The sequence below is a fragment of the Caretta caretta genome, chromosome 21, assembly GCF_965140235.1.
Source record: "Caretta caretta isolate rCarCar2 chromosome 21, rCarCar1.hap1, whole genome shotgun sequence".
NCBI classification, from domain to species: domain Eukaryota; kingdom Metazoa; phylum Chordata; order Testudines; family Cheloniidae; genus Caretta; species Caretta caretta.
Window position 1 is genome coordinate 9423505 of NC_134226.1, and position 20362 is coordinate 9443866.

The window sequence follows — 20362 nt, forward strand, 5'->3', positions numbered from 1 at the left end:
ATATTATCAGGGGCTTGATGGTCACATACACAGGTTTCCTCCCCCTGTAACTTCACCGACTTCAGTAAAGTCATTCCTGGTTTACCCCAATGCAAGTGACTAAAGGATGGGACCCAACATCTGAAAAATTAGTCTTCCAGATAATTGGGGCCTACCACCTGCCAGAAGATGAGAGAAAGGATGACTTTGTGGTTAAGACCCTAAACAAGGACTTGGGAGATCTGGTTTCAATCCCCAGCTCTGTAATAGACCCCACAGCAAGTCACTGTGCCGCAAATATAAAACGGGGATTGTAACACCCCTTTTGTCCATTTAGAATATAAGGTCTTTGAGGCAGGGACAGTCTCTTCTGATGTACCTGCAGTGCCCAGTACAATGGAGGCTGTCGACGCTAATGCAAAACAAGTAATACTGACAGACGAACAGATACCTGGCTGGGAGGCACACTGCTCATACATGGTTAATTACACCGAACACAAGGTCTCCTATACTAACAGAGAGATGGAGGGAGGAAATTGGCAGATTCATTTCCATTGGAACAAACAGGCCAGACAACAGGCAGAAATATAGAGCAGGAGAGAATTTGGACAAGTTGGTTCTCCCCTGCGTGAGATGCACTGACTCACTCCCTGGCATCTCTTCAGCCGCGTGCCCACACGTGAGACCCGCCGCGATGCGCTTCACAAGCATTCCACAGAGCACGTGAGCTGCCGAAGCAGGCCAAAACCTCTCCTGGCACTGAGACCGAGTGGCAGGAGTTGCTCCTACTCTCTGTGGTTCTGTGATTGGCATGATCTGGCGTCAACGCGCGTGTCTCATCGTTAACAGCTCAGTGCCCCATGGGCGTGGGCACCTTTGCTGGCCGGAGCTCAGACAGATTTCCTTGCAGTGGTGTCAGGGAGACTGCCCAGACATGCTCACACTTCAAACAGGCTCGAGGGACCCTGCAAAAAGGCAGATCAACCCCTGCTTTGATGTCCCTCCTGCATCTTCTTCCCTGCTGGGAGCTTTCCAGACCCAGTCAGACCCAGGGGAAAACAATACTATTAACTAAACACCCTACACTCATACAGCAGCTTTCATCTCAGGATCTCAAAGCGCTTTAGAAACAAGCCTTGTGAAACAGACAGGCAGGTAATTATTATCCCCATTTTACAGGTGGGCACAGAGAGATGACATAACCTCCTTATGTTTGCATGGCGAACCATCTGCAGAGTTGGGAGTAGAACCCAGGAGTCCTGGCTCCTAATCATCCCTTGGCGAGGTACCCCAGGAGTTATATGCCTTCTGGGAGGAAGTAGCCACATGTTACATATTATTTCAGTCTCATCAGGTATAACACTAAATAGAACTCGCATACTTCTTGCATCACTGAAATAGATACTTGGCATAACAAGGTGCCCAATATTGTATTGCAAACGTGTGGGTTTGGTGCCCAGCGGGGGTCTGTCTGGATCAGATGCTCTAAGAGAAGAAGGAGCTAAAGACATGTGTACAGCACTTGCTTTCCCACACAGTGTTTGTGAGCAGGTGGCTTCTACCTAGCCTTGTTCAGCCCTGGGGACTCTGATCTGCTTGATAATCCTTTGCACAACACACCTGGGGAGACTGATGCTGCAAGGCATTGAGCAACCCTCAATGACCCCTGAAATCCATGCATATTTACCTCTTTGCTGTCGTAATTATTTGTATTATTGGCCGCACCTCAGGGCCCCAGTGTGCTGAGGGCTGGACGCACACACGGTGAGAGAACATCCCTGCCCCAAAGGGCTATGGGCCAGATTTTTTGAAAGTATTTAGGCACTGAACTCCCACTGAAATCAATGGAGTTAGGAGCCTTAATGTCTTTAAAAATCCCACCCTGACAATCTAAGTAGACACGACAGACAAAGGCTGGGAAGGGAAACTGAGGCACAGAGTGGGACTTGCCCAAGACCACTCAGCAGGTTCAGCAACAGAGCCAGGAACAGAAGCCAGCTTTTCTGACTCCCAGCCTAGAGCCCTGTCCGCTCAGCCACATTATTCTTCACTCAACACCCCCTGGCCAGGAATTGGTTGTTTTCCTCTCACGCAAAGCCAGACATTCCATTGACCTCCAGGGAGAGAGCTGTTCATGGCACTAGAAGCAGACACCAGACTGAGGCTGCCCTGAAATCTTCTGGGGTTCCGAGTGATCTCCCCGGGAAGCTGCTGAGCCCCTGTAGCAGAATCCAGAGTCACCCCTGACCCCGGACAAACAGCTGTGAGCAGACACTGACTAGATGCTAGCAACTAGGGGTTGATGCATTAAGTGCTAACAAAACATCAGGCATTTTGGGATTGGGGATTGCCTGATCCTAACCTTTCTCATTTCCTAGTTACATACTGATATGTATATGCCAAATAGCTGCTGCATCCCACCAGCCTCCCTTTACCACATGGGGCATCTTGATATCACCTTTCATTCAAGCCTCAGCACCCAATAGGACAACTATTATCCTCATTTTACAAGTGGGGAACCTGAGGCAGAGCATAGCACCCAGGGGTCCTGAGGTCCAGCCCCTTGGCCTAATCACTGGGTTACTCTGCTGACTAAAATCTCATTTCTGCATCTTCCTCAATTACACTTTTATACAAACGCTGATACCGTCTGCGCCTCAATCAGGCCCAAGATCAGAGAGCCCGTTGCTTAACCAGGATAGCACGCTGGCAGTTGGCTTCATGCAGTTTAATGGATTTCCCCTTCCATTTTACAAGTACATGCCTGAGTCCTGCTCAGATAACAAAATGGAGCCGTAGTGCATCATTAACGAAGCAAACAACATAACTTCTGCATAATATTTTTAAAATATATTGGAGGGGAAGAAAATGAATGCCAACTGGGCATAGGAAACCATTTTTGTTTATAAGCACAGAAACAAAAGGATGCAATAAGCATTCAAAAATCATGAATCAGGCATCAATCATGAGATTGGCTTAAAGAGTGAGAGATTATTTTAAAAAAATGTTCTTTTCAATTGCCTTCTGGTTTCTGAGCCTTTAGGATGCACTTGGATCCTATTTTCAGGATTTTTTTCCTTCAACCACAAGGACTAGAAACTTACTTAAGAAAAAAGGAAAACTGAAATGTTCATGGCATCATTAGACTCCAGAAGCTGGGACTTTAAGAAAAACCCCAGGATTTGCAGGAAAAACAGAGTTTGGTGACACTGAGTAATGTGTCAGCCATGTATCTTCACCTATTTAATTGGTCACCTTGTACCATTCATTCAATATAAGGTGTGCAAAAATAACACCTGCTACAAGTAGAAGGGCATTCCATTCATTGGATGGATTTATTTTTGTGGTACTACATTCCCAGTGGAGCTGTGAAACTTATGGGCCAACATTTGGGCCTGCTCTTGAGTAGGATAAAAAGGTGTGTGTGTGTGTGTAGGGGGGTGGGGGGAGTTAGATTATGTTTAGCTATCATGATCTAGTCAACATGTCATAAAACTCTTTTGCAAACAATTGGAAATTGCACCGTCAGCAATTGATGATCAGTAGTCAAGGTTAGTTGAACCAGGACGGAATTCAGTTTAGTTTCGAGTATAAACAAGGGACAAGCTATAGTCAGCACAAGTTCAGCTAACCCAGGTTAACCCTTGCTCTGACTTCAGAGGGAGGTTAGAAAGACCTCAGATTTCATACAAGTCAAGGGTCACAAGGACGACTGGCATACTTTCTTAGATTCCTCTTCATTTTCTTTTGTTCTTGTGGACCACAATAGAGGAAGTGACCAAGAAAGACTGTTATTGCCAACACCCCAATTGAAAAGCTCTAAGAGGTTTGGCTAAGGGTTAGAGGAATCGCAGAAATGTATAGCTATAAGATACCTCAAGAGATCATCTAATCCATCTCCCCACACTGAGGCAGGAACAAGACCTAGACCATCCCTGACAGGTCTTTGTCAGCAATGGTGTACATATACATAATCCTGGAGTACTAAAACTTGTGGGTACTTAGCTGAACCTTTAGAGGTCTTCCCATCGCTAATTACTTAGTTGCCCCAAGCATGTCGTAAATACAACATAGGAACGACCTTACTAGACCAGAGCTGCGGTGGAGCTAGACCAATGTCCCATCTCTAATGGCTAGTGGTACCACCTGCTACAGAGGAAGGGGCAAGAAATTGCCTAGTGGACAATTCAAGAATAACTTCCTGACATGTCAGAGGCTAGTTATGTCTGTTTATACATTACTGGAACGTGTTCAGGCTTTGGTGATGAGAGCGGTACAAGAAACTATATAAAATTAAAGAGGGAAAGTTTCTCCCTAATTCTCTGAGCTAGAGGTTGCCTTGTGCCCTGAAGTTAGAGATGTATTTTGATTGCCAAGGTCAGAAGCAAACCTCTTCTTTTTGCAAAACTTGGGGTGTTTGGACCTAGAACATTGGTTTGACCCATTCCAAAGAGGACAGGGAGGGGGAGTTACCATGGTTTGATCCAGACTTATGCCCTTCCAAACTTGAAGAGCATCTGTATCTGGCGTGTTGGCTAGAGTCCCTTTTTCATATGAATGAAGGCATGGATTCTCTTGCCATTTTTGTCTTCATCTTTCTCTTTCCTTTAATCTCTCAGGGATGACTAGTCAGAGGAAAGATGATGGTGGGTGGAGAGATAAACAAAGATATACTCTACTGAGGTACTTGCCATTATCAACATGCTACTGTGAAACAATATACGGTTTGGGAGCTTTCTAATCTGTTTTTTTTTTTTTTTTTTTTTCAGATAAAATGATTGAGTGATCTCTCTTGCTTTTCCCACGTATACTGCCTAATCCATCCAGGTGGTTTACTGACCTCCCCAAATGACTATTTTAGAACTTGATTCAGCGATTTAGAATATGGTGGAGGGAGTGCAGAGAAAAATCCTCAGTACCATGTGCCAGATTGGAGAAGGGGGGGGAGAGAGAGAGAGAGAGAGAGAGAAAACAAAACTCTGTTTTGAAAGTTTGCTGGACTGGGAGAAATCCAAATGGCTTATTTACATTCAGTCTGAAATTAATGCACTAAAGCCTTTCAGATTCAAAGATATTCAGAGAAAGGAGGGGGAGAGGGGAAGAGAAATGCCCAGAAAACCTCAGCACAGCGCAAGCTAATCAGTGAGCTCCTGACACTTCAAACACAGCTTTGCTTTCACCGATTTCCATACCTCGCTGGTTACACTGGTGGCGTTTGCCCTAGTGTTTCTCGGCACGCTTGGGTGATGGTTTATAAAACATTTTGGCTGCTGGACCACGAGGCGTTTGGTCACAAATGTTTGTTTCTATGAAAAGTTACTTCCTTAGCAAAAACACAAATAACTCGCCAGCTCCACACCAGGGTTATTATTATTTGTTATTTATAGTGCTCTGGTGGGTAGAGACATAAAGGCATAGGAACAGCCAGACTGGTCGGCCCACGGGCCCCTCTCTGACAATGGCCAGTGCCAGCTGCTTCAGAATCACTGCAAGAACTCCTCTCATGGACAGTTTTGTAATCCGTTATGGGCCGCAGCTCCCCATCTGTGAAATGGGATATTAAAACAACCTATCCCACCCCCTTGTGAACTGAGGTTGGGCTTTTCAAGGGCATTCAACTCCCACGAAGTATAAAATAGAATCTGGCCACTTTCCTCCCTTTGGCTCCTTGAAAATCCCACCTTCAGACTGTATGCTTTTTGGAACAGGGAGGGTCTCTCACTGGCTATATACTGAGCACCCATAAAGCCCTGAGCTGAGTAGCAGCCTCTAGGCACTGCTGTGATACAAACAAACAGTCAAGGTTAAACCATTCAGGTGACTTGACCCAAACCATGTCCCACTCCCAGCATGGTACAAGGAAACCCTTTTACCAAGGAAGCGCTCACAGTTCGGGACATGGCAGAAGTCTCATCATGGAGAAGTAGGAGAGGGAGAAGACTCAGCCGCGGTATTAGAGGGAGAGAACATTTGTGTGTCTCGGAGCAGACCTCCCCCCTCAAATTAAAGAGAAGTAAAGTGAAACCAGCACAGTAAAGTAAATGGAGACGCACATAGCTAAAACACCAGCTGTTTGAACACCACAATACAACATATTTCAGGACAGGTTAAAAACTGGAAATAAACTCCCGTATGAGACACTTCATTCTTCCGCTATCTACAACAGCTAAAACCCCATTGACTTCAGTGCAATTCCTCCTGATTTTCAACACTGTCAGTGGCTATGTCTTCACTTCGAAAACAAAGTGTGTCTTTACATGGAGAGAGCTATCTTAGTGCAAAATCCTCATGGCAACAAGGCACAGGTAGTTTGTCTCTTGATTTAGCTAGTTGAGATCAAACCTATCTCCCCTACCTTTCTTGAGGTAAAAACACACCTTCATTTGCAATGAAGACAGCCATTGATACAAGAATAAGTCTCCTTGTGATGAACAGCGAGCCAGAAATGAACAAAAATAATAGTTTCCCAATGTACATTTGAAGCAATAAAGCCGCCTGTGCACGACTGGAGACCCGGGCCCCCAAGGCGAGAAGGTTTGGTGGGGAATTAGAGAGGATGATGTAGTAGCAGAGAAGTGAGCTGAATTCTTTTACTGTGGAAAGTCATGGGGAAATTCCTATTCAAAGAATATTTCTTACAGGAGATCAGAATGCAGCCTTATTACTATTTATTTGTATGAGAGCAATGCTTAGAGACTTCAGCAAGCTAACTGCTGTATATGCACAAAGAGACAGTCCCAGCCCTGCTGAGCATACAATCTAAACAGACAAGAGAGGAGTTCTCCATGGAGGAGCTTACAAAACATCTTGAGATGCTGAAATGCAGTAAGGTTCCGATTCAGCAAAACATTTGTGCACATGTCCAGCTTGTGAATGGTCCCTAAGGGCTTTGCTGGATCAGTACATGTGTCAGCAAGACTGAGGGTTGTGATAAAACCAAGGGACCCAAGATCATAGAACCATAGAAATGTAGGGCTGAAAGGGACTTCAAGAGGTCATCAAGTCCAGTTCCCTGAACTCAGGCAGGCCAAAATGCACATCATTATTAACAAGAACAATAATTTGCACCTATCGAGCACCTTTCATTCTAAGATGCAGCTAGCCATCTTAGGGTTTTGTACAAGGGCCCCTCTTTACAGTACCTGATCTCAGTGCACTTTACATTCATACAATCTCACCTCAACAACCCTGTGAAACAGAGAGTTATTACTACTCCCACTCGACCAAGGAGGTGAAGGGGAAGCCAGAGAGGTGTCCATCCAAGGCAACATAGCAGCAGAGCTAAGAACAGAATTTTGCAGTCCTTAATCCCAGCTTCCCCTCTGCTCTAAGCAGTAGACAACACGCCCCTTCTAGAAGAGGGAAGAGAATCCAGAATTTCTGGGGTGGTACTGAGTATAGACAGACCAATCTGGGCCTGGGATCATAACACTTACCTCAACTGGGTCAGGACGATATGGAAATAAACTCCTTTTAAAAAAGCAGCACAAAGCTTTACGGGCCACAGATTACATAGCTGTTGATCTAATGACTGCAAAGCAGTCCAATGATTATGCCATTTGGGTGGAGCAAGTCATTTCTCATGAAGACCTTAAATTGCCCAACTTGCTTTCCATGCAAATTTGCATTGGCTCCTGAGAACACGTTGCACTGGGTTCTTAGCCTTGGAATTGAGAGTTGCCAGACTGGGTGAACACAATCCTGCTTGGTGCATCTGAATTGACAACGGTTGCGAGACAGGCTGGACTGACAGCTGTGCAGCCTGAAGTCACCTGTTTATCCACAAAACAGGTACAGCACGGGAAGCAACAGGGCCAGATTTCCCCACCCTGCCAACATGCCTGAGTCCTGACCTGGAGCGGCCACGTATAGTGAGGAAAGAGCAGTTCAGTCTCCAGCAATGCCTGTCAGTGCCACTTGGGATGGCTATTTCATGATGAGGGCCCCAGCCCACTAGGAACCGAGCCCTGCCATACATAGAGAACACCAAACAGTCATCATTTGATACCATCTTTCTGTCATTCCCAAGCAGGGCTAGAGTTAGCCCAAGAGGTGAGAAGTTCTAGCCCCCATTGCTAATTCCCTAATCCACCCACTCCCGGTCTCTGCATTCCTCTTTCAATCAGATTATTTATCCTGCAGCTGAAACAGTACCTAACATGCTGGTCCAAGAGTGCCCCTCAGCAAAGCCAACAGTAAACAGTGGTCAATTTGGGCACAAAAGTCCATAGCTCAGCACAAGAGACTATTGTCCTACATCAGACGCTGCAGCCCGTGACCTCTACAGATACCGCGTTCTCTTTAATCTTCAACCTCCTTGTCCAGGGAAGGAGACATTACAGCCAAACTTGGAATGTACAAGACGGAGTGTATTCCTGGGTGAGAGGGCAATAAACTTTCCAAAATGATAGGGTGTTAAGGTGCCTTATGCAGAGTTTGGGGGATTAGATGAAACCTACAAAGCACTGGCCAAAGGTCAAGCAGAGGCCCCTTTATCTCTCCCTTCCTTGTAGGGATGAGAGAAGCTTAGTTCTCACCAGATTTCTCTGCTGCTGGTTGGAGACATCCCAGTGAAAGCTTTGCTCATGTTCTTTTGGGCATGCATGTTTCCTGTCACCTGAGATGAGCCTGAGCCAAAACACGGGGTTTGGACTTCAAGGTGTTTGGAATCTGCACCTCCTTCTGGATTCATCTATCATCCAGAGCCTCAGCGGGTGTCAATCAGTACAGCTCTGTTGAAGTCAGTGGCACTATGATGGTTGCCACCCGCTGAGGATCTGGCCCTAGCTCTCCAAATGGAAACAAACCACAGATCTGACTAGCCATGAGCTCTGCAAGTTTGAAGCCTGGGTTCAGGGCTTGGGTTCAGGACTTTCACAAGACCTCGCTGAAAATCAGAAGTGACCATAAAAAGCCACAAACACTGACAAGTATCAGAACATTTCAGAACCCCAGCAAAGGTTTGGGGAGGATGAGAGAGAGGGTGTTTCTCCTTTTTTTCTTCTTCTTCTTCGTGTTAGACCTACCCCAACCAAGAACAAGGCCCCACTGTGCTAGGTGCTGTCTGTGTTCACAGGCTACATCTATACTGCACAAAAAACTAACCCCACAGCAGTAAGTCTCAGAGCCCAGGTGAATTGACTCAGGCTCATGGGGCTTGTGCTGCAGGGCCAAAAATATCAGGGTAGATGTTTGGGCTTGGGCTAGAGTCTAGGCTCCGAGACCCTTCCCGTTACTAGGTTTCAGTAAGAACATCTGCACTGCCCTGCTTGTTTGTTTTTGCAGCGTAGACTACACGTAAGGGAAAGTCTCCACCCCCAAATGCTCACAATCTAAATAGATAAGAAAGGCAAAAGGTGAGAAGAAGGGAGTATTGTCACTCCCATTTTACAGACGGGGAACACACACACACACACACACACACACTAAAGTAGGCCAAGACTTTGCAAAAATGATGAATGATTTTGGGTTTCCAGCTAGAGACACCTTTAAAGGGACCTGATTTTCAGAGATCGGGTGCTTGGCTCAGCCAGGAATCAGGCCCCTTTAAGATGTCTCTAAATAGGGCGCCCCAGAAATGGAGGCACCCCAAAAGACTAGCCACTTTTGGAAAATGTTGGCAGCTGTGACTTGCCATGTGGCACCGTGTGGCAGTGTGAGCTACTGAACCAAGAGCTACCGAGTTGCACAGTAGCACTTCAACCAGAAGACCATGTTTGGTCACGGCATCTCCACCACCCTCCCATGCAGCCTGGCATTGAGAAGCCAAGGACAGGACAACCCAAGCACAAAGCCGGTGAAAGAGACGAACGATGTCCCATACATAGGGCCCATGTTGAACCCAGGCCCTGACACAAAATCCCCCAAGGAGGGATCAGGCTATGGGGCACACAGATGGAGAGATCACAACTGCCATGCACACCTTGTTACGCTACTGGGAAAATATGAAAAACTCCAGAAAAAGCAAAAGGGGTGTTGCACTGGGTTCTGCAACTCTCGGAATCTCGGCAGGCGATTTCAAAGGAAATTCAATTAGAAGCTGGAGGAAGAACGTGGCACTCTCGGGGCAAACAGCAGATCCCAGTTGAGGGATTGTTTTGTTTTGAAACTGTAATCTTTGAAAATGCCAAAAAGCATCTTTTGTTTGTTTGTTTGTTTTGAAATTTTAAACAAATGCAGCAGTTTCACTAATTGCAACGAAACTTGGAGAAACAAAATATAGATGTTTGGCGCGGAAAGCTTTTTGTTGTTTCTTGGGGGGGGGCAAAATAAAAAAAAACTGGTTGGTTGTTTCTAATTTTTTTTTTTAAAGAGGCTGTTTACACATGCATTTTGCAATCAAGTTACTTAAACTGTTGCCAACTCTAGTGTGCCAATTCAGTTTAAAAAAGATTTATTTTCACTTAGTTTAAACCTGTTCCTGATCTGTGCAATAAGTAACATGGCAGGCAGGCAGAGCTGTACAAAGAGATCTTCATTGTGCATGCAGAGAGGCCAAGGTTACATACTGAGAGGAAAAAGAAAAGGAGTACTTGTGGCACCTTTGTTAGGCTCTAAGGTGCCACAAGTCCTCCTTTTCTTTTTGCGGATACAGACTAACACGGCTGCTACTCTGGATACTGAGAGGACTGGCCACTGGTTTGCAGTCCTAAGTTCCGAATGTCACACAAAACTAGGTCCCGCTTGAAATCTGGCCCTCTTTCTCTAGTTTCACTCCTTATATACAGTCCTACATAGTCTTCCAACATAAGCAATTTAAACTAAATCAAAGTAAGAGCATCCATACATGGGCTTGCACAAGTTTAATTAAGGGTAGGTCTACACTGGAACTGGAGGTCACTTGGTATTGCACAACATTTTGATTAAAAAACTAGAGTGATATATATTTAATGAGTCACACATTAAATGGATTAAAAACTGGCTAACTGATAGGTCTCAAAGTGGAATTGTAAATGGGGAATCGTTATCAAGCAGATGTGTTTCTAGGTGGGTCCTGCTGGGATCAGTTCTTAGCCCTACGCATTTTAACATTTTTATCTATGACCTGGAAGAAAACATCAAATCATCACTGACGACGTTTACACATGAAACAAAAATCAGGGGAGTGGTAAACGATGAAGAGAACAGGTCATTGATTCAGAGCGATCTGGATGGTTCGGCAAACTGGGCACATGCTAACAATATGAACTGAAATACAGCTAAATGTAAATGTGTACATCTAGGAACAAAGAACGTCGGCCATACTTACACAATAGGGGACTCTCTCCTGGGAAGCAGCAACTCTGAAAAAAGATGTGGGGGGTTAGGGTGGATAATGAGCTGGCCATGAGCTGCCAGTGTGACACTGTGGCCAAAAGAGCGAATGTGATCTTGGGATGTATCCATGGGAATCTCAAGTAGGAGTACAGAGGTTATTTGACCTCTGTATTTGGCACTGGTACAACCAGGGCTGGAATAGTGTGTCCAGTTCTGGTGCCCACAATTCAAGGAGGAGGTTGATAAATTGGAGAGGGTCAGCGAACAGTCGCAAGGATTGATAAAGGATTAGAAAACCTGCCTGATAGACTGAAAGAGCTCAATCTATTTGGCTTAACAAAGAGAATGTTAAGGGGTGACTTGATTACAGCCGGTAAGTATCTACATGGGCAACACAGATTTAATTATATGCTCTTCAGTCTAGCAGAGAAAGGTCGAACACAATTCAATGGCTGAAAGTTGAAGCTAGACAAATTCAGACTGGAAATAAGGCATAAATGTCTAATGGTTAGAGTAGTTAACCACTGGAACAATTTGCCAAGTGTTGTGGTGGATTCTCCATCACTGGCAATTTCTAAATCAAGACAAGGCTGGATGTTTTTCTCAAAACTCTGCTCTAGGAAATATTTCGGGGAAGTTCTCTGGCCTGTGTTATACAGGACGGTAAACAAGATGATCATAATTGCCCCTTCTGGTCTTGGAACCCATGAGTCTGCCCAGTGCTAGCTCTGATCAAGCTAGTACACAATAGCAGTGTAGCCGTGGCAGCATGGGCCGTGCGATGGGCCAGCCGTGTGAAGACGTACCTAAGCTTTCAGACAGGGATGTACTTGGGGTGGCTAGCTGTCCCGCCACCTGTACAGCTGCAGTGATGCTGCTATTTCTAGCACATGAGCTCAATCCGTGTGGACGTGGGTATAGCTACCCGATCTGGAAATTACACTGCAAACCGCCGTATAGACAGAACCTAAATCGGTTTCAAGCATCACCTGGCGTTAAACTGGTGCAACTCAGCAGGTAGATGAGTCTTAAGTACGAATTTAGCAGTGAGGACAAGTTGGCAGCACATCTGACAGAAGGGTAGGTGGACTGAGACCACCAAAACAACAAAAGTCCCCATCCCTCAGTCCCCAATACTGTCTGTATCCCCGACTGTCAGGATCGTGCCAAGCAGAAGGGCTTTCCCCATACGGCCTGACAGCAGTTTGAAAGTGGTGCTGGCTTGCTAAAACCAAATGATTCTGGAAAGGCATCATGGGAGTTGTTAGTTTGTCCCCAAGTCCCAGGATGCCAGCAGGTTCCAGAAGGTACCCGACCGTGCAACACGAGAAAAATCCCTGAAGGCAGAGAATGCAGTGGTGGAATAGGACACCAAGGGAGACCTGCCAAGAGTGCAGTTATTTTGAAAAAGCACAGAGCTGCATGACTCACAAGAGAAGCGGCTTAAGCCGGCGTACACAAAGCGGTGTGGACGCAGTCTCTTGGCATAGTTACACCAGTAGAGCTGTAGTGGAAAAACGTATACTGGAAAAACTCTCCCGTGTGGACAAGGCCTCCAGTCCCAGTGCCTCCTCCATTGATCCTGACTGTGGCATGGGCAGGACAACGGACTGGGAAGGGCAACCTGTGGTTTGCGCCCCAGCAAACCCAGCTCAGCAGAGCTCCCATTTCCAGATAAGCTTCACTCCGAGGGAGGCATCTGCTGCACCCTCTATGAAAGAGGCATTGTCTGGGCCTGTCACAGGGGCTGGGCCTGCAGTACAGGGGGGCTGGGCTGGAGCCTCGAGACAGAACTGCTTTCAGCCCCGTGTTATACCTCAGGGCAAACTCATTGTGAATGATCAAAAAAACCACTGTGTGTGCGCACACTCGCATGGTAAGTACACTCCCCCTTCCCCAGCTCAGACTGAAGAAGCCACAGAATTGCTGGCTGCTGTAGCCAAGCCGGGGAGTGGAAGTCAAAGGGGAGCCAAGAAACGAAACACCCTGGGCCAAGACCTGCTCCCAGTTGTGCTGGGGAGTCACCGGCAGCTGGGCATGCCTCTGACAGGAGCAGAGTCGAGCTCACTGGGTCTGAGATGCTTATGCTGCGTGTGGAGTGGCCAGAGAGACTATCCGGGGTGCACAGGACAAAGAGGGGAGGAAAGGTTTTGTGTGTACCCAGGAGAAAGAGGGCAGGGGAAAGAGAGAGAGGAGGAGCGTAGAACTAGTCGAAATTTTTCCATCAAAACCAATTTTTTGATGGAAAATGGCTCCCCCTCCCCCCAAAAAAACCACCCTGCTCAAATATTCATTTCTTTTCTACAATTTTCATTTTTTCTTCAACCCTTCCCAATCTTTGTGTCAGCTGTCTCCTCCATTTGTTCTATTTTGGAAAAGGGGGAGGGAAATGAAAAATCAAGAAACTGGAGATTTTTTGGGGGTGAAACAATACATTGTTTTAAAGTTCTCTTCAAAAACCAAAAAGAAAACCCTAACCCACCCCAGATTTTCTTTGCCCCTAAATGCCACATGAGAAAATAATTGATGTTTTCCAACCAGCTCTAGGGAAGTGAGGAAGAAAGAGAAGTCTGTATGGTATTCATGGTAAAGTAAGGTCATAGAAAGACTGGCCCGTACGAGCCAACATGCTGCCATACGAAGGTGGCATCTGACTGTGTATGGGCTGCCTGTGTTCACTCGTTCACTGCTGGACATGAAACCAGAGCATTCTCATCTTTCTCTAGTGCTGCCCTCTGGTAATTCAAAGGGGTTGCTTTGATGGTACCTAGAGGGAGCTGGGTCCAGCTCTCCTTGCGGTGAGAAGAAGGTTGTGATAACCTGGGATCCATCTTCAGAGACGGCCACTAAGAGAGGGGACACAGATCCCAGAAGAAATATCCAGGTCACGTCATTTTTCACAAGGTAGAAACCACATGGTTCCGTGGTCAGGAATGGGACTAAGAGTGGGGAGACCTGGATTCTGTCCCCAGCTCTGCCACATGTTCGCTCGCCTTGAGCCTCCCTGCACCTCAGTTTCCCCACCTATTTTATCAACTCAATCTCACCAAGTTAATTTGGCTTCCTTAATTATATTTGAAAGGGTTATTGGGTTCAAATCCCCATGATCAAATCCTAGATGTAGGAACAGGGAGGCAGAATCGCCGGATGAAACTTCCCAAGAGACAAGGCTTCTGCACGGAACTGTCAGCAAATAACACTGTGTGGACAAACTGGATGCCATCCCCGGAGTGCCCTGCAAACAAGGATGAAAATCCTGCAGAGTGAAAGGCCGCAAGGAGCAGCTGCTCTTACCCTGATGGATAAAAAACAACAACAAACATGTCACCTCAGTCCTCAGCAAAGAGCAGGAATGGACTCTTCTTGGTGGAACTCTGGGTCTGCATGGACCAGTGAGCGTCTCCTGGTAAGCAATGGCACTTGGTGCCTTTGCAAACAGGGGTAGGAGCTTCTGGTGTTTTGAAAGCTGAGAACTCTTGCCCTGTCAAACCTCTGCTATGTAGCAACCTAGAGCTAGGCCAAAGTCCCATGCCCCAAGAGCAGGCTGTGAAGAGATGTAGCCCAGTGGTGAAGGTGCTAGCATGGGACTTTGAAGACTTGGATTCAAGTACCAGCGGAGGCTCGGGCTAACTTCCCAAGTAAAACCCACCCAGCCCCGCAGCGGTTGTTATGGACTGCTCACCCACCATTAAAATGAAGCCACCTTTGGGGTGGAACATGTCAGCCGCTGAACAGCAAACAGCAACAGCACACAAGAGTATGGGACAGGAAGCGGGGAACACAGTATCCGGTTGGAAATGTTGGGGGAACATAACAAGGGAATGTATTCTCTGAAATCTGGGCCCTGGCACATTGCAGGATAAGTCCATCAGTGGAGTTACACCAGGAATAAATTTGGCCTCTTTTGTGTCTCATTCTGACAGCACACACGGTAGGCTGTGTTTCACCTTTAGTGGTCAGTTTCCTGCTCTGATCCATTCCTCTCACTCAGCCCTTCAGTCTAGTTTCTCCATGCAAATATCTGCAGAAGCCAATTGCGCTGACGATGGAGGTCCTCCAACTGTGCGTGACACCCCCCCCCCCCGGAAAAAGCCAAAGACCCCGGCCCAATCAGCGTTCTCATTACGGCAAATGCAAATGAAGGCGTTACGGTGTTGCCATAATAACGACAACGGGATAACGTTCCCGTAGAGTTCGGGTTCTAGAGCAGTCTTAGTGCATTGCAGGAGCGCTTATTACGTCTACGAGAACTCGTTCAGAGTCAGCTGGGGGAGAGTCATCATCTAGTAGCCTGGAAAGCTCGTCTGGTCCAGTCGATTCCCCTCCCCACACACAATAGCTACGCTCCAAGAGGAGGCTTTCGCAGAGCCAGCACATTGCAGCTAACACAGCACGATGCATGGAACCAGATCAGGGCTCTCACGGGGAGTGGAATTTCACTGGATTTGCTCCAGGTGGGAGGAGGAGATGGAGGCAATCGGGGATCCAGGGAACCCACTTATTTAGGGCCTGATTCTGCAGCCCTGGCCCCTTGTCAGTAGCATTTACTGAGTGATCTTACAGGCATCAATGGGACTCAGCGCCACGTGCCATGAGCAAGGGTGGCAGGATCAGGCTCTGATCCGCCCCATGGTCTCCCAATGGTTTGCCACCGGAGCACTGATCTTCTCTGATCTTTGGCCAGTCCATGGGTATTGGATGGAGCCCCCTACATACAGCAACACAGAGCCTCCCCGCCTTCCGATTGTGGGGCTTGACGCCCGATCTGGGGAAGGAATAAAGGAGACAGCTTTCTCTGGGTAGGGAGCAGGGGCGAGAGAATGTTATTAAATTTAATAGGATCAGGGCCCAGAGTGAGGGAGGGGGGAAGCCGCATCTCGCAAGGAGCTGGCCCGAGCCCAAGAACACACGGCGGCTGAATAGACACAAAAGTTCTTGTGAGAAGCCAAAGCCCCAGTGCAGCTGCATCAGGGCTCCTGCTGCATGGTCTGCAACACAGACAGGAGGCAGCAGAAAGAAACCCAAGCTCCCTTTTCTCCCCTCCGGAGGGGTTCCATCCCACACAGCCAGCCATGCGAGAGCACAATAGTGTCTTTGGAGAGAGAGAGAGAAAATGGGAAAGGAAGTAGTGGGCTTTAAGCCTGGCGGTGAGCCCCTCGCCAATAAGTCTCTGCAACATTTAGTCTGCCTGCTCTTTAACCCTTTTGGCTCCAGCAGAGCAAACATCCTCTCCCCTCCACGAGCCGGGAAAACAGTTCAGCAAGCACCTTTAATCCCCAGCGCCCTTGCTCCCACTGATCCTGGCTCTTGGTGAAGTCCCATTGGGAATGGGAAAGTTGCAGGAACTTTCCAAGAAAGTTTCTTGTCCGAGTGGCACCATCCCCCTCCACACATCCACAGATCATCAGCTGGTGTGCTTCCATTAGCTTTACTGGATTTCACCAGCTGGGGTTCTGATGATCCCCATTGTGCGGTGGATATATGCACATGGCGGCTGGTGTAAAGCAGCCTGGCTATTTTAAGTCCAGAGGAGCCATGCTGATTTCCACCAGCTGAGGATCTAGCTCACATTGTGCTCAGCCACAAAGAACTACAATTCTCTTTCTAATCCAGAAAGTTGGACAAAGACTTATACTTAACAAATAAAAAGAACAGGGAAGCCTAGGGCTCCTGCCAGTGGCCAGAGAGAGACAAGTCCCTGTAAATTTAAAGCGAGAGAGACAAAAGCCCCTTGTGCTTACCTGCACTAGTGGGCAGGAAGGGTGTCTGATCCGGCATGGGGTCTCCATTGAGTGAGTCAGAACGGCTTGAGAGATCACTTCTCACCTGGGACATCTGACTGGGACCTGCCAGACACACCACATGCAGAGAAAGAGAGTGAGAGAGAGAAGCTCACTGAAGATTGCTAAACAACCCAGCCATGAGGAAAGGAGTACTTCACATGGAATGAATCAGCATGAAGACATTAGGTGGAGAGACAAGAAGGAAACCACACAACCCCAAGAAGGGATTTCTAACTCACCCCGGCAGGACACCTCTCCCCAACTGCCGCATCCACATGCACAATAGTTTGCTTGATTGTTCAGCTGCAGGAAACTCCAGCTCTGCATAAGCTTCCCTCCAGACACATTTCAGTCCCAGCTGCGTTGAGGAATCCTGTGATCGGCCAATTTCCCCCCCACTCCCCCAAGAATACAGAGACACATTGGAGAAACTCACTTTTTTTGTTTACACTTTAATGGAACTCCCACAAGTGGGGTATCATCCTATTGTCCTCTCCATGTGAAGGTCTCCTTCAGGTCTCTGCAGCTGCTCCCTTCTCCAAACACCCTACTCCTCCAGCCCTCTTCAGCTAGATTTCTTCAACTTGTCTTCCTTCCTTCGTCTTTACATATTCCTTCAAAGCGTCCTGCTTGGTGCCTTGTCCCTGCCAGGAATGTCCTGCAATTTCAAATAAAGAAGACACTTCACTTCTCTTTATCTGTGCAGCGCTTTCTTCAGGGCAGTGTTAGGTTACAACTGGACAAGTTTGTGCAGTCTATCTCCAGACTGTAAGCTCTGCCTCCCGTCTCTCACACAGGAAATTGCATTCAGGGCTGATTACCCAGTTTCCTTCATGCTGGAGATATTTGGAGTTCATGCAGCCTATAATAAGCTGGTTGGCACTACAATTTAAAAAAAGCAGTGAGAACAAACAAACAGACACAACAATCCACAAAGCCACTTTAAAAAGGAATGAAAAAAAAGTTGATTTCTTTTTTGTGGGAGTGGAGCTAAGCAGTCAAAGTATGGTGTGGGGAGAGGGATATGTGGGACAAGCATGGGCTTACTATATCCCTCTGCCAATGCTCAAGTCTTTGAGCTCCACGTTTTTAATCCAAATTTGTTTTTCTTTAAATTCAAAAGATCAATTTTCAAACAGCAGCAAGGGAGCGAAAAGGGACAGCGAGCCAAAACTGAGAAATCATCAAAACCTCCCTTGCGTTGCATGAACGCCTGTCTCCTCCAGCACTAATGCTCCCAAATACCAATGTAGTTGTGGCCCAATATACTTACAGTACGACTACATATTCCTGAGTGAAGGATTGTCATGGAACTAGGACACATGACCAGAAGTCAGGAGAGACCAATTTTCTTCCTGACTCTGCTACTAACTCACCGTCCATCCTTGGACAAGTCACTTTCCCCTCTTTGTGCTTCAGTTTCCCCAGCTACAAAATGAGGACAATATTGGGTTTTGTGGTTTAACTCACTGACTTTGAGATACTCAGATGGAGGGCAACATATGATTAGACTTATCAGTATTACTGTTTAAAGTGACAGAATGAAGTCAAGTCACAAATTCCCTTTTCTAGTGTAATATTTTAATTGCAAGGGCAGTTTACATTTGGAGTCACTATTTCCACACTCACTCGTGATATTACTTTATATCTTGCTTTAGGGGAACTGACTTTGTAACATTTTTAGATAAAATATCTACTGCCACTTTTTTTTTAAGACTGCTTTTTACACCGATGGCTTTTTCCTCGAACCTGACAATCCAATATTTCCAAGTTTATTAAATAGGCCAGATTCTCCACTGGTGTAAATCTGGAGTAACCCCCGTGACATCAGTGGAGTTATTCTGGATTTAAACCAGTGCCAATGAAATCAGAATTGATGCAGTGTCAGTAAGTGTGAATAGGCGTGGGTGTCATTTCCATGTAGTGGCTAGCATAGATTTATAATTTAGAGAGAGCCATCAGTGTGGTTCAGTGAATAAAGTGCTGGCCTGGATTCAGGACCTCAGCCACTGCCCTGCTGTTACCATGGGTGAGTCATGTCTCCTCTGTATGTCCCTCTTTCCCTTCCCACCCTTTCTCTTGTGTATTTAGTCTGTAAGCTCTTTGGGGGCAAGGGCTGTTTCTCTATGTGTATATACCACACCTAGCACAAGGGGGTCCCGTTGCTGTTAGCACCTCTAGCCATTGCTGAAATATGACTGCTACTATCTTCTGTGCCCAGTACCATATACACAGGCTATGGTCCTGCCCAAAGAGCAACCAGCACAGAGTGTTTGGATTGGAGCTCTTTATAAGATCTAATTCAGACACACAATCCACGGGAGAGCGATCCTGGTGGAAGAAAAGTCGGAGGTGCCCTTGAGGAAGCAAGCATCTAAAGGAAAAAGGGCGAGAATAGTAAAGAAGTTAGCAAGGATGGAGGCTGGGGTTTTGAAAGGCAACTCATTTACTGAGGCGTCTGTGAAAATTCCAGCCAAGATGTATAGAAATTAAACAGCGGTATGAAATTGCTGTAAAATCTAACAGGATCTAATAGAGAACGAAACCCTCTCTATGGAGGTTTTTTAAACGGTCCTTCATGGCGTTAGAATACTCTATTCAATTCTACAAGGTGGTGCATAAAAAAACCTAGCAAAAGTTGATCACTCTTTAGTGATCTATCCTAAATGGAGAGCACTGCTTTACCATTGGTATTGCAGGAGCACCCAAAACACCAGCTAGGGCTGTGCCCCGTTGTGCGAGGTGCTGTACAAACACAGAGTGTGGGAGACAGCGTGCCCTGAAGAGTTTACAATCTAAACAGACAAGCCTGATAAGAGAAAAATAATTACCCGAGCTAAGAAACTCCTGGTGTTTGAAACAGTGGCCGTGTTATTCCTCTGACCTGACACCGCTCCGGCCAGCCGCTGCACTCACCATAAAGACCCAGCCAGTTTTCCACGAGGGTTCGTTTCAAACAGCTACAACAGAGGAGCTGGCCTCGCTCGTGAGTTGTGACACCCAGGGAGCTGGGACGTCTGAGCATGTCTCAGTGGGTGTGCCTTGGCTTTCCTGACTAGGAGGCAGTACGCCTCTGAATCACCCTAGGTACAGGTCAGCCCTGTGCTTTGGCAGGAGCACATTCCTGTTTGCTTATCTGTGCCCCCATGTCTTAACATCCACTGCTTTCCTCCTGTTTCTGCCGGGGCAGGGGGCTTCATAACTGATATCAGAGCACGAGTTCCCCCTTTACCACGTCCATTCCCGGGGGGATATATGGGACCCTCACTCCACCCTCCTGCTTCCTGGTAGCTACAGATAGGAAGTGGCCCAGGTCCATGAGAACGAAGGCCGACACTTTGATG

The 20362-nt window shown here is 46.9% G+C and overlaps 1 protein-coding gene across 2 annotated transcripts in view; it reads right to left on the reverse strand.

Moving 5' to 3' along the window:
• Nucleotides 1-17801, reverse strand: part of MDFI (MyoD family inhibitor) — a 39104-nt gene extending 21303 nt beyond the window's left edge. Inside the window, exons 1-2 of one of the 2 annotated variants that reach the window (XM_048826950.2) lie at nt 17455-17801; nt 16977-17081 (exon numbers count right to left, since the gene is read on the reverse strand). In XM_048826950.2, the coding sequence (XP_048682907.2) occupies nt 16977-17070 (94 nt within the window). In that variant the 5' untranslated portion in view covers nt 17071-17081; nt 17455-17801. Of the gene's footprint in view, nt 1-16976; nt 17082-17257; nt 17433-17454 lie in introns of those variants that run through there. The other variant, XM_075121958.1, reaches the window with a different exon arrangement.
• Between the last annotated feature and the right edge of the window lie 2561 nt (nt 17802-20362).